At 41.2% G+C, this 12769-nt stretch overlaps 1 protein-coding gene across 2 annotated transcripts in view; it reads left to right on the top strand.

The window, feature by feature from the left end:
- The first annotated feature begins 127 nt into the window (after positions 1-127).
- Positions 128-12769, top strand: part of PRCP (prolylcarboxypeptidase) — a 30988-nt gene continuing 18346 nt past the window's right edge. The window contains exon 1 of one of the 2 annotated variants that reach the window (XM_049823470.1): positions 128-276. In XM_049823470.1, coding sequence (XP_049679427.1) covers positions 148-276 — 129 coding nt within the window. In that variant the 5' untranslated portion in view covers positions 128-147. Of the gene's footprint in view, positions 277-8902; positions 9144-12769 lie in introns of those variants that run through there. The other variant, XM_049823471.1, reaches the window with a different exon arrangement.

Raw genomic sequence — 12769 nt, 5'->3', positions numbered from 1 at the left:
GGCGCACGCGCGGCGCCGCCTTCCTCCGCTGGGTCCCGCCGCCCGCCGCTCCCCGCGGGGGCCGGCCCGGCCCGGCCCGGCCCGGGGCAGCCCGCGGGGCCGCTATAAAGCGGCGGGGCGGCGGGCGGCCTCCGGTCCTCTTAGGCCATGCTGCGGCTCCTCCTTCTCCTCCTGCCCCTCGGCGGTCCCGCCGCCCTGCCCACCCCTCCCCGCCGCCACCGGGCCGCCGCCGAGCCGCCTCCCGCCCGTTACCTGACGCGTTACCTCAGGCAGCAGGTAGGAGCTCCCGCCTTCCCTCACGGAGAGGCGGGCGGTTGCCCTTCCCCGCCGGGTTCTCCTCAGCGGAGCCGGGCCGGCGGTGAGGGGAGATCCGGGCGGGGAGGCCGGTGCTGCCGGTGGCCCCCTCTCTGAGGGGTTTGGGCTTAGCCCGGCCGAGCGGGGCTGCTCTGAGGAACCGGTGGTCTGAGGGCAGGGAGGTTCGGGGGGGGGCATTTTCTTTTATCCTGCGTCTCGCTGAGGCGCAGCGTGGGCAGTACTACTTTTTTTTCGGATTTCTGGAGGCTGCAGTGTTTAGTCCCTTTGGTAAAATGTTCCAGGTCTTGAATATTCCAGCTGCCTGAAGTGACAGGGGGTCTGCTCTGTTGTGTCTGTACGCCGTCTCCTCCACCAAAGTCTGTATTCCAAAGCATACTGCACAGCATGTTGGCAGAGGGGGGGCACGGACCTCCGTTGTACCACATTTGCAAATAGCAGTTGTGTGATTTTTTTTTTTCCTTGTTTTAAATATGGAACAGGCTTCTGTTACTAACCGGAGCTTTGTTTTCCTGTCTGCTCCAACAATTCTCTTTGCAACTTGTTGGCAAAACCCATAGCACGTGGACAGAACAGAGGGCTCCCCAACGTTGGCTACAAGTGCTGGTGTGGTCCCCTTGCAGAAAAATTGGAACCATATTTGTTCATAGGTTTTCACAAAATGGTCAACAGTTCCTTTGTATGTGTTGGGGAACATCTGCCTCTTCACCCATGCTGTACCTGATTTTGCAGGGGAGGTAATGCCTCCTCTCACTGGGAGGCATAGTAAGGGGAGAGGACACTTTCCTAGTATTCCCTTGGTTTGATTAGAATCAAGCTTGTAGTCTGCATCTGAGTTTCATGCCCTGGTCTATGTAGGGAGTGGTAGGAAGGAGAAGGTGTTTAATTCACAGCCATCTTGGATGATATCTGGATTGAACATCTACTGTTTCAACTTTGTAGAAGGTGAACTTAGGACGGAATGAGCAAAGCAGGCACATCAAATTTTCCAATTTTAGTGATTTGAGATTTGGGTCCCTCCATTAACTCCTCTGATAGCCCTGAAGCTTATTTTGGTAACGTACTGCAGATACCTTCTGCAATGTGTGGTCAGTGTTGGCCAGGATATCAAACCTGTGGTAGTGTTGTAACTGTAAGCGTGACACCTAATTATTCTGGCATGTCGGTTGTTACACATTGCTATCATAGTATCAATGATACTAATTCTGTGCCGTGGTCTGAACCACCCTTTATCACCATGCTGTGACACCTCTGTCCTCATCCCCTCTCTGGCTTATGATATCACCTGGTTATTTTCCTCTGCTATCAGCAGAGACAGTTCATGTGCCCTCCCATTGTCAGCAAAGAGGCAGAGCTACTGTGTACCCGAGATCTGTGGGTTTTGGGAGGTAGATAGATGCTGAGAGAAGGGAGGGGAGAGTCCCAGTAACATCTTGTTGTAAAGTTGATGCCACATCTTGCTCCCTTCAGTCTCTTCCCCTCATGCTTCAAGCAAAATCATTTGGCTGAGAGTGGCTGCTGCGGGAAAGAGAGATCCTATTCGTAGCCCTTGAAATCCTTGCTTTCCTTGTCCAAAGACTTACTGGTATTGTTGAGTGTGGTGGGACATGTGTGTATATTCATGTATTTTTTTTTGTATTCATCAAAAAGTTGGGCGCTGCTGCGTGGCACTTGAAAGATACAAGGTACAGGGTTAGCATAAGAGGTCTAATCACAGTGAGGGCAGAAGACTGCTTTTTATCAGTAGCATAGTGTGCAGAATGGACAGGCAAATACTTCAGGCCTTATGAAATGTGCACTGAGGCTGCTGTCTGGGAATTTGTAATTACATTATGACTCTGTAGTGGAACATAAATACCATGATTAACATATTAAATAGGGGTGGTGATACTCTGCCACATCTCAGGATTGTTGAAGCTTAATTATTTACGTTATAGTAGCTTACAGCATGAATCATCTGCTTCTGTTCTGTGCTGTTGACTCTTTCTTCTTAGCTAAAGTTCCTGTTTTGGTTCTTGTTTCTCCCTTTGATGGCTTTCAAGATCAGTTGAAACTATTATATAAAATCATACAATATAAAAATTGCTTCATAACACGGCAAAATACTATGCCATCACAAAGGAAACATTTCTTATACCTATTTATATTAAAAAATCTTTTTGAATAGAGTCTTTAAATATTTAATACTTCCACAAAAGAAAACTTTGAAAAGTCTAAGTAGATTTCTTGCATGAATTCTGTTGCTTAAAAATACCTCTAGAGCACTGCAAACAATTGATTAATGTTGCACACTGGAGGAGTGAATTTCAGAAGCTGAGAATTTTCATGTGGAATTACAACCTCTAAATGGAGTGTCTTGGCATGAAGGCCTATAGACCTGTAGCATTGCTTGAGGGTTTGCTGTCAGGCTTTACTGAAAGCTATGACATTTAAGTTTGCTTTCATAAAGATGGAGAAATAACAGGCTCAGAGTTCAGCTCAACACTCATTTATGCTGAACTTCCTCCTGTTTACCATTTTAAGTATAAGACATCCCTGATAATGGGGCTAAAGTCTAGAATATTGAGAAATAAGTCAAGCAATGCCTGTGTCAGTGTGACTAGGATCTTAGCTTTTGCATACTGGCCTGTGTATGACCTTAACAACTCTTACTATTTTGGCTTGGGAGTGTGATTCCCCCATACCCCTGTCAAAAGTACTTGATGCCTTTCAGCCCTCTATTCCCCCAATGCATGAATGAAACTACCCCAGTATAAAGGTACCTCATGCTGACCTAGATTAGTAGATGGCCCCTGAAGGACAAACTCTGCCATCACCTACATCTTTACATCAACAAACTGTATATTGGGGAAGTTGGTCTCCTTTTCAGCTCTTCTGATGTACTAGCGTTACTTCAGTAGGTGAGACTATTCTCACTTCTGCTTTAGTAGCTTGCTTGCTAAAAGGTTGCTTGTGATTTCTGTGTTAAATTAATCCATCCAAAACTAAACTTTACAGAGAGAATGATGTTGAGGATGTGTAGAGCTGCAGGAAGACCACCACTGAATGGCTTCTTTGTAGGCAGCTGCATCTGTGACCACAATTCAAATTTGTTGGAAGGACTTGGTGAGGCATCCAAGAGCTATCTCCTTCTCTCTGCTGAAGTAGAAATAATCTTATAGGACAGTGGGGAGGGTCTGGAGTCAGGCAGCTTTTCTGACCATTGGGGAGCCTTGTCTTGCACCTCTACATTCCCATGTTCCATGCATGTACCAGCATTACAAAAACCATAGCCTGAGAGCTTGTGGTGCTTTAAGTGCAGTACTGCTGAGAGGATGATGCCTTAAATTTTCTGATATTTGAAGGCTTCTCAGTGATAAACTGTTCTCTTAGAAAATAGAGTGGATGTGGTATCTCTTTGCTCAGTTTGGTAACTGATGGCTGTGTGAGACTTATTGTGGTGATGGACCCTTCACCCCAATCCCACTTTGTAAGCACATCACTTGCTTTGTGAACTGCTAGGAATTTGTCTAAGAACCAATGTAACAAGTACAAATTAACTTTTGTTCAGCAAGTTACTGAGCCTGGTCTTTTAATCAGATTGTCTTTTGAACTAATATGTCAATTGTCATTGTTTCCAGAAGATGGGTTCTGATTGCATTTAATAAATTCCTAGATTTCATACTTATATATTTCCTAGCTTAGTAAATTCATATGCAGGTCTTTGTGCTCTAAAATACATCTGCACTTCATATTGTGTGTACATAAAAGGAAGCTATGCTGAAGCTTCAAAGTAATGAAGTTTAAAATGTAAAGCAATTTGATCTTTTCTGGCTAGATCAGGTGTCTTTAATAACTTATTTTGTGTTACAGACTGAAATTCTGAGGCATAGAAAATGAAAGTCTTGATTGAAAGTGTGAAAATTAGAATGCAAATTTCAAGCCAGAAAGCAGAATTTGAGAAGGACTGTATAGGAGAAGCAAAGATATATATATTTTTTTTCCAGACATGGTTCTTTCTGTTTACAGGAAGGGCTAGTTTAGAGAAAGCTGGTGAACCCCAGAATTTTCCTGCTCTAATTGAAAATCAGTACTACATCAAAAAACAACTTGACTTCAGTCAGGTCGCTGCATGAATGCACAGAGTAAAGCAAAGTGTGGTAAAGAGGTTGGATCGCCTTTTTGATGATGTTGCTGTCTTAATTTATCAAATTAATCCAAACTAAGGGTATAGTTTTGCTCTTAAGCAAATGTTGCATCTGTTGCACTCACAAGAAGGAATTTTACAATTACGAAACAACGTATCTTTAATCCAATTCAGCATTTTTCAGTATTTGAAATTTTCACTGTCGCATGTAAATGTGTGTCACTAAAAACATATATACAACAGTTTTATGTATAAGTGCTTTTAATGTTAATGGAGTAGTTTTCAACCATGGGCCTAAAACTTGCTTGTAAAGTTATGACAGATTGAGATTATTGCTTTTAATTCTGGTTAACAGCTTTTTCAGTATCTTATTGTGACTCAGGTTGGTGTCCTGGAATAGTAACAGATGGCAGGAATGGTTAAGATGGGTTTGTTTTTCATGTCTGGCACCATAATACAATAGCACTTTTAACTTCCAGTGAAGGAAAAAACAAAGTGCTTTTTACAGAGCCCCTTGGTACCAATTAAAAGTTATGTCAGTGGTTAGAGAAGAAGTGATGCTGATGCTTGTCTCTGAGGTGAATTACTTGGAATATATGTTTTACTCATCAAGTAGTACAGGAGTACTTGGCAGCTCTTACTCTGACTTCATAGCGTGATTTAAAAGAGGAGCTGAAAGCTATAAACCAGGTCTATAAGCAGAAACAATAGCTCTTATTCAGTGGACAGGAAAACAGGGAAGTACTTACTAAAGCTTGTCAGTGAATTTTTATTTTTATGCACTACTTATCTGTGGGTCACAATACAGACATCAGCTTCACAAATTAAGCAGGAAACACTTAATTTCCTCACAACTTGCAGCCTCTTCCTTCAAGTGAGCAGTTAATACTACAGCCTACAAAAAGGATCAATGATCACTACTCTCTCTGAAAATAAGCATTGTTTATCTCACTAGTTTTAATCATTAAAAGTTGTAATAGGCCACTGAAGGATTTCTGATAGACTGTCTTGATTAAAGAAAGTCCAAAGGACTCAACAATAAATAAAACTGCATATGGCTGAAGTAGCAAGCTGTTTATAAGCTGGATGTGCATGAGATCAATGAAGTTAACAGGATTTAAGTTATTTTGACTTGTACCAATTGCCCATGAGCTTCTAGCAGTTGAATCAAAGTCTTAGATCTGAGTATCTTGGATTTTGGGGAGGGGGGGGGGCTGTGTGGGAAGATAGGGAGGAAAATTAAGTTCAAAATGGAATTTGATGCTAATGTGTTCTGTATTGAATTCTTCATCTGACTTTGAGGAGATCAAGCCCAGCCAACAGCATAAGAAGTTGCAGACTGTGCAGATAATCTGTAACATTATGCCAAATTGGTGAGAGACTAGAGATCACACTTGATTATTTCATTTTAAATCTTCAAAAACTGAACCTTAATTTTATGTCACACATTCTGGAATATTTAGATTTTATATTTAAAGCAGTGAAACTTGTAAGAAATTTAATGGGGAAAACCAGGCTGTACTTGGTCATCTTCCATATACTTGCAAAATGGTTCATTTCTTTGTTTTCCAGGCATGTGAACTCAGAGAATTAAATATGTGTAGAAGAATGGGAATGGCATTTCTTCTAAGCACAGTCAGTGGATACTGAACTCCTTGCCTGTGGTGTAGGGGGATAATTTTCTTTATTTTCAATTTTTAGTTGCTGTCTCTATGCTTTAGTTCAGCCCTACTGTGCATGGAGTATTTCCTGATACTCAGCACTGTTATAGTGTTACTGCCAAGTGGCATTAATACTGTCAGTTTTGCTGTGGTGTGGTTGCTGTTCTCCAAATGTGTATAGTAAGCAAAGAACAAAACTTGTGATTGTTTTGGGCTGTTGAGTCTATCTTCAAATTGACATAACAGCTTTCTCCATTATTCACTCCTACAGCCAAGATACAAAGTTCACGTACAAGTTTACCCTTGTGTCAGGCTTAAAGTGAGAGTGATCCGGTAAAATTTATCTGGAAAAGGTCTTTGTGGAGTAAAATCTGAGAAGTGTGTCTCTTTCCTGAAGAGGAGAGGCTTCACTGAAAGGCCTGCCTGCATGGGATGTGAGTATGCAGAGAGCTATGATACTGTGTGCTAGCTTCTCCCTCTGACCGCTGATGCGGACACACTTGGTGCATCTCCTTTCATTCCTAGTTAATTTATTCTGCGTTGAAAGGGAGTAAGTTTTCTTGCATTGTGAGACAAAAAAACTTTTCTAAAAAGAATCCACCAAGGGACTTAACATGAAAAAACAAGTCAGAGGTAGGCTTAGATGGTAGTTTCCATGCAGGAACTTCCTTTCAAGACAACAGGAACAGAAAGTGATGGGCATCAGACCCTTTGACTTCAGCAGGGCTTGGACTGAGGCCAGACTGAACTAGAGGAAGTGGGTGAAAGCAAAACTAGCATTAACAAAACATTTGATTTATGCCTCAAAGCAGCAGCTTGCTTTGCCATACTGCGTGACTCCCTAAAAACAGGAGTCTTCCACAAAAGCTGTTCAGAACCACATGCTGCTCTGGAAGTGCTGGCTTTTCTGTAGTGTTTCCTATACAGTGATAAATCGCTGGCCACCTACAAGTGTACAGTTTGCAGTCCTACAAGTCACCGCTACCGGGGGGGAATGTAGAGTTCCCTCAACTGCTAAGCAGGAGCTCCTGTCCTACAAGATGATGGCAAATGGCTTTTAGCAATGTCTGTGGAGTTGTTCAGAGTCTGTTCTGAATGGAGTAGTTTATCACAAAATGTTCTTGCCTATTTTTAAGTGGAAAAAGGAAAATAGAAAAAGAAAAATCTTTTTGGATAAAAATCTGAGCGCCTCTATTTAGGTGAGAAAACTGTTGCTTTGCTATGAGAAGAAAAGCATCTGTAGTCCAGCTCAATTCTGGGCGCTAACTGCGCTGGTATAAAGACCCACTGTTTATCCATATGTTTACTAGAGCTTTTCAGCCACTGTAGAACTTCTGTAATGGCTGTGACAAGACCTGGATGTTTCTGTTGTAGAGCAATCTGTTGAAAAACTTTTCACTTGCAGGGAGCCGTGGATGTTGTTTCCCTGAATGCTGCTGCTCTCCCTATCATCCAGTCTACCAATGTCTCAGAGGCTTGCAAGCAGACAGCTCTTCAGTGTTTAGATGCGTTTGTTGCAAACTTGCCAAAGTGGCAGTTGCTCTGTGGTATTTTTGCTATTCTATAAAGGCTGTATGACTAATGGCTGCTTTGATGCTTTGCTTTCTGAGATTTTTCTTCCCTACCTCCCTCTCATCCGAATTGGCTGTTTAATAAGTGATCCACAGTGGCATGTATAAAATCCCCAGCACTGGACTGTATGTAGTTATTCAGTGCCTTTTAATACAAATAAAGGGCCATCCCTGGACTGAGCTTTTGCCATTTTGCCTGTGCTTCGTCTAATCAGAAGAATATCCAGGTGGATGACAGGACAGTTTTCCTGTTTGCTTTCACTACATATGTCTCTTATTCCTTGGATCCTCTGTCTTGTGTGGGATTAGCTGTAGAAAATAGAATACAAATAATAATGGTTGAACTAAGGCCGGGAGAACAATAGAACAGAGCAAATTTTTTGTAGCTCTGAAAATCTGGGAAGTAAAACAACTGCAACTTGAGTTGAACCTTTAAAAATATTTGGCTAAGTAGAAAGTTCTAACCCTTTTTGTAAAGGTGTTCTAAATATTTAATTTGACTAAATCAAAATATTGTCTTGAATCTGAAATGCTTTTCTTCCCCATGTCTTTGTTTAAAAAAAAAAAAAAAGACTGAGGAAGCCTTTCAAGTGAAAACCATTTTGATCGGAGAAGATCAAACTTATTTTCTGAAGTCTTTTGTTTGAACAATTAGTCGTACTAAAAACTTTAGGACAATCTCAGTGAAACTGTAATGTTTTTATACTACTTAATCTGTGACATATTGAAGGTTCATGTCTGATTTTTTTTTTTTCCTCTCCTCTGAAGTTAATCCTCCAAATGTGATGGATTTGTAATTCAATCTGAAAGGCAAATGGAAAAAATTACAGGCCTTTGCCTGTTAAGGGTCTGAGAGACCTTTCCCAAGGGTAACTTTGTTTTTGCTGGTCTAGTACACCTTCTTTGTGCTTATTTCAGCCTTACGAAATAATGCACTTTGAAATATAGCTCTGACCTGCTGTTCCCCATGCCTTGCACCATCCCTTGTCCTGTGGAAGAATTACACCAGGATAATAATGCCTTGAATGGAAGCATCAATGATGTGAACATTTGGTGTGTTTATTGCCATGGTAGTTTGTTACAAATTTACGTAGCTGATTGATTCTCAGCAGCACAAGCCTATCCGTTGCTTGGAGAAGAGCGGAGTGGCAGGGGAATGGAGAGCATGGTTGAGGAGCATCAGCAGTAAAACTGATCGAATCAATTCCTGCCATCTCCTGCCTTGGTCACCCACTCTCTCCCTTGTGCTGGAGCTTTGTGACCCTCAAGTTGGGGGTAGAAAATGTTGGGAGGACTGTGGGACCTCTCAGACTGTCCTTCCAACTGGAGGAATTTTAACAAGAAATTGCATCTTCACTGTGACTGCTGGAGGATTTTAGACCTAAGTAATTAAAGCCTAACTGTGTTTATGGACTTCATTTTTACATGGTAAACAGAATCTGGAGTTTCGATTGAAGCACAAAATGACTAATGGTATGTGGAAGTTGAAACTAATTTGTTTGTGTTCTTGTTAACTGCTGAAGTTTCCAACATAAAAATAACATTTCATCATATACTGTTTGGGAACTGTTTGTTTCTAACAAGGATTGACCTGAGTAGCCTGATGCTTTCCTACAGCATATCCTGTAGTCATTTAAATGTTCTTGATCTTTTCAAGCGTTGTATCCAAACTGTGTGACTCAAGGCTGGTGTAGAGTTCCTGTCTGAGGCTTTCCTTGTCAGTGCTTTTTAATCACTGAAGTGATAAATGAGTGCTAAAAGCAGACTTCCTTAAACAGTTGCAGCCTCCCAAGAGCAGGTGACATGGTTTCTGCGGAAAAGAAGCTTCAGTAAAATACAGAAAGCATGATTCTAGTCAAAGGCTGTGTTCACAAGGTCACAGTTGTAATGGAAGAGATCCTTCCACTACAAGGTTCTTAAGCCTGCATTTGTTTTGGTGAGCATGTTTGGCTGAAAGCCAATTCTAACCAAGGAAAAACTGGTAACAGTTGCTCGAGACCATCATGAGTAGAACAGAAGTTGGAATTAATTAGTAGGCAAAAAACATGCATATTGTTATGTCTGTATGTTTTGTTAAATGTGACAGATTAAAGAAATAAAATTAAATCTGGTGAACAAAACATCAGAATTATGGGGACTGTGGAAGATTACAATGATACGAGTCCATCTCTTCCAATTTTCTTACATTATTTATGTGTAGGACTTTGAAGTTAGTGGGTTACACAGCCTGATGCAAGAAGGTGCAGTTCAGATCTTCCTGCTCTTCCACAGAGCATCAAATGATCATGCATTTCAACAGAGTGGTGCTAATCCTCAGTCTCTGCTGTCCCTTGCACTAGTATCAGCCTAGAAAGCAAGGAAACACCTCATTCCTTGCATTTAAAATGGAAAAGATAAAGCTAACCTTGATTTTCTTTTCTTTCTTTCCTTCTGCACTAAATGAGCAGGGACAAACAGAATCTTACCAGCTGTCGGTGAGATGAAGCCTCAGTTGTGGCAGTCTGTGATGCACGTATATATGCAATAGGAGGAAACAGAGCAACAAGAACAGCGTCAGGGAGGGAGAATTTTTTAAAAAATTGGTTTTTAGCTTTCATTTCTGGTCCTGTGTCTCCCCTGCTATGCCATAAACAGTGTGTGAGTTTGTATTTTTTTAGTGGTACTCTACTGCTGCAATGGTTTTTATGAGCTTGAATATTTAATTAAATATAGTAGTGCTTGTAACAAAATTTGGGTCTCACTTGAATACAATGCTGTGCGAAGATGACAAGGCAGTCCCTGCCCTCACGAACTTCGAACTTAAATGGAGGAAGCAAAGATTATAAGAGGAAACAAAACTAATAGGACCAGCTAACTGGGCTGGAGCTCCACAGCCTGTCAGGAGTAAAACCAGGAATAGAAACACATCAGTGAAATCCCAAAGAGGCTAGTGCCCACACTGCTGTTCACACAGGAGGATATCCTCAGACTATCCTGTATCTTCCTGTCCTCAGGAAATAATTCAGACAGGATGAGCACTCAAAACAACCCCATGAATGTGTGGTGGGTGGAGCATGACTCTTGAAATCCCCTGGCTTCTTACCAGTAAAGCAACTGACTTGGTTTCACATAGAATATCCGAGTTTGGGAAAATAAAGCTATTGCATAGAGGATGGAAGATCAAGGCATGACAGAAGGGCTTTCAGAAACTCACAATTGTCAAACTCAAAAGCATAAAACCATCAGGTGCTGATTTACCCCCTTGAATGACATTAAATGCTTTTGGTTAGAAACTACCCTGTGAATTACAGTCTCTCTTTGATAAAAGGTTGGGTTTGCTGTCCTGTCTCTGTAATCTCTAATGACCTTGAGGTGCTGCTGAGAAGGAAGTGGGGTTTAGCCCATGTGTCCTGTTTTGCCTTTGTACTTCACTCATTGCCATAGTTCCTGAATACTTCCAGGAGTATATTAAGCAGACTAACATCTGTACAATAACTAACATCTGTTGTGCCTTTTTCCTCCTCCCCAGGGGAGATCTGTGGCAGAGTAGCTTGTTTTACTTTAAACGGACTTCCAAAACCACAAAAAAAGCACATTTTTTTTAAAAAAAAGCCACCCTGAGATAAGTCATCTTTGAGAGATCAACAAAAGCATGTGATACATGTGCACATATAAGGTAAAGTCAAAGAAATGTGCCATGTATTTCAAGCTGAAGGCAGCAAGGTGCATTTTGGCCCTTCCTTTCAATGTGAGTTTTGTTCTCCTTGTCCTGAGCCATGAGCTGCAGTTCACTGTAGAAAGTTTCTCTGAGCTAAAGGATCAAAGCTGCTGACTAGAGCCTTCAGCCTGGAGCTCTCATCAGCCTCTTGGGCACAATGTCTCGTACTGCCTACTGCCATTTTTAATCAAACTCAGTGAGTGCAGTTCTCAGAAGCTGTGCTTTGGGTAGTGGCTGCAGTCTTCCATCTGGAGCTGGCTGCCTCTCAAGCAATCTGTTGTGTCTACATTTGTATTTTGCCCAAATGCTTCGTGAGTCTTTGGACTCAAAAGTGCAGGAAAATACAAGATGATTCATTTTTTATATTAAGGTTTGTGAAGATTTTTGTACATGGAACTGAAATTTTGTTGCTTGCTTTCTTTGCCTCGCAGCTGTAGCTCTTCAAAGTATTCCTATCCTGCTTACCTCAACTAACAAAAGTTTCCCTTAAACTTACTCATAACTTACTATCAGTACTCCTTTTTCTATTTTTATCCTTTCTTTTATTAATATCAGAATGATTGTTTCTGTGTCTGTGTTTTATGTGCATCATAGTTCCACTTGAAAACATTGTTGTTGTATGCTGCTGCTGATTGTATTCTTACTTCTAACCAAACTTGCTAGGTAGTTCTGTTTACAGAAGCTTAAAACTTTAGGCTGTGTAACTGGTTTGGATTAATCCTCGAATAGTTTAGTTTTGGAAGAGAACTCTGCATGTCATCTGGTCTAACCTCCGCTCAAAGCAGAGCCAATTTCAAAATTGTATTAGGTTGCTCAGGACCTGCTGACATCCTGGCAATAATTGTATTTATGAAAATTGTAAGTAGAAAAACTTCATATATGCTAGTATAACTTCTAACCAACAGTTAAGGTACTGTAAGTGTGTACTGAACTGCTTGTTTCTTTTTGCTGTTGTGGTCTATTCTAATTAAGTCTGGTTGCAAAAGTCACTGCTTTTGTCTTACTCCTTTTGCATTAGTGCAGAAAAGACATCCTCTGGTTCAACTTTTTAATGAGATCTGACTTAAGAAAAAAAAAGGCAAAAAAAATATCTGGGTGATTTGCCTTGTAAAGTATACTTCATACAGTTTGTGGGATTAATTACTCGTTTGCACACTTGTTCTATAGAGGATAGTGAAAGAAAGCACTTGTTGGATGAGAACCAGCAGCTCCCATGCACAGCCCTGCATGTTTCTGCAGTGCAGTTTGGCTACACGACAGCTCCATCTGCTGTTCTTGAACTACAGCGTTCCCTTGGTGTCCAAACCTTTCAGTTCACAATTCTATATTGATTCTTGTGCTTCTTCCCTCTGACTTAGTAAATTTTCAAACAGTTTTTACTCTTGTAAGGAGATATTCTTTG

This window comes from Accipiter gentilis, chromosome 19 (assembly GCF_929443795.1).
Source record: "Accipiter gentilis chromosome 19, bAccGen1.1, whole genome shotgun sequence".
In the NCBI taxonomy this organism is placed as follows: Eukaryota; Metazoa; Chordata; class Aves; order Accipitriformes; family Accipitridae; genus Astur; species Astur gentilis.
The sequence above is the reverse complement of the archived record's forward strand: the minus strand, read 5'-3'. Positions and strand labels throughout refer to the sequence as shown.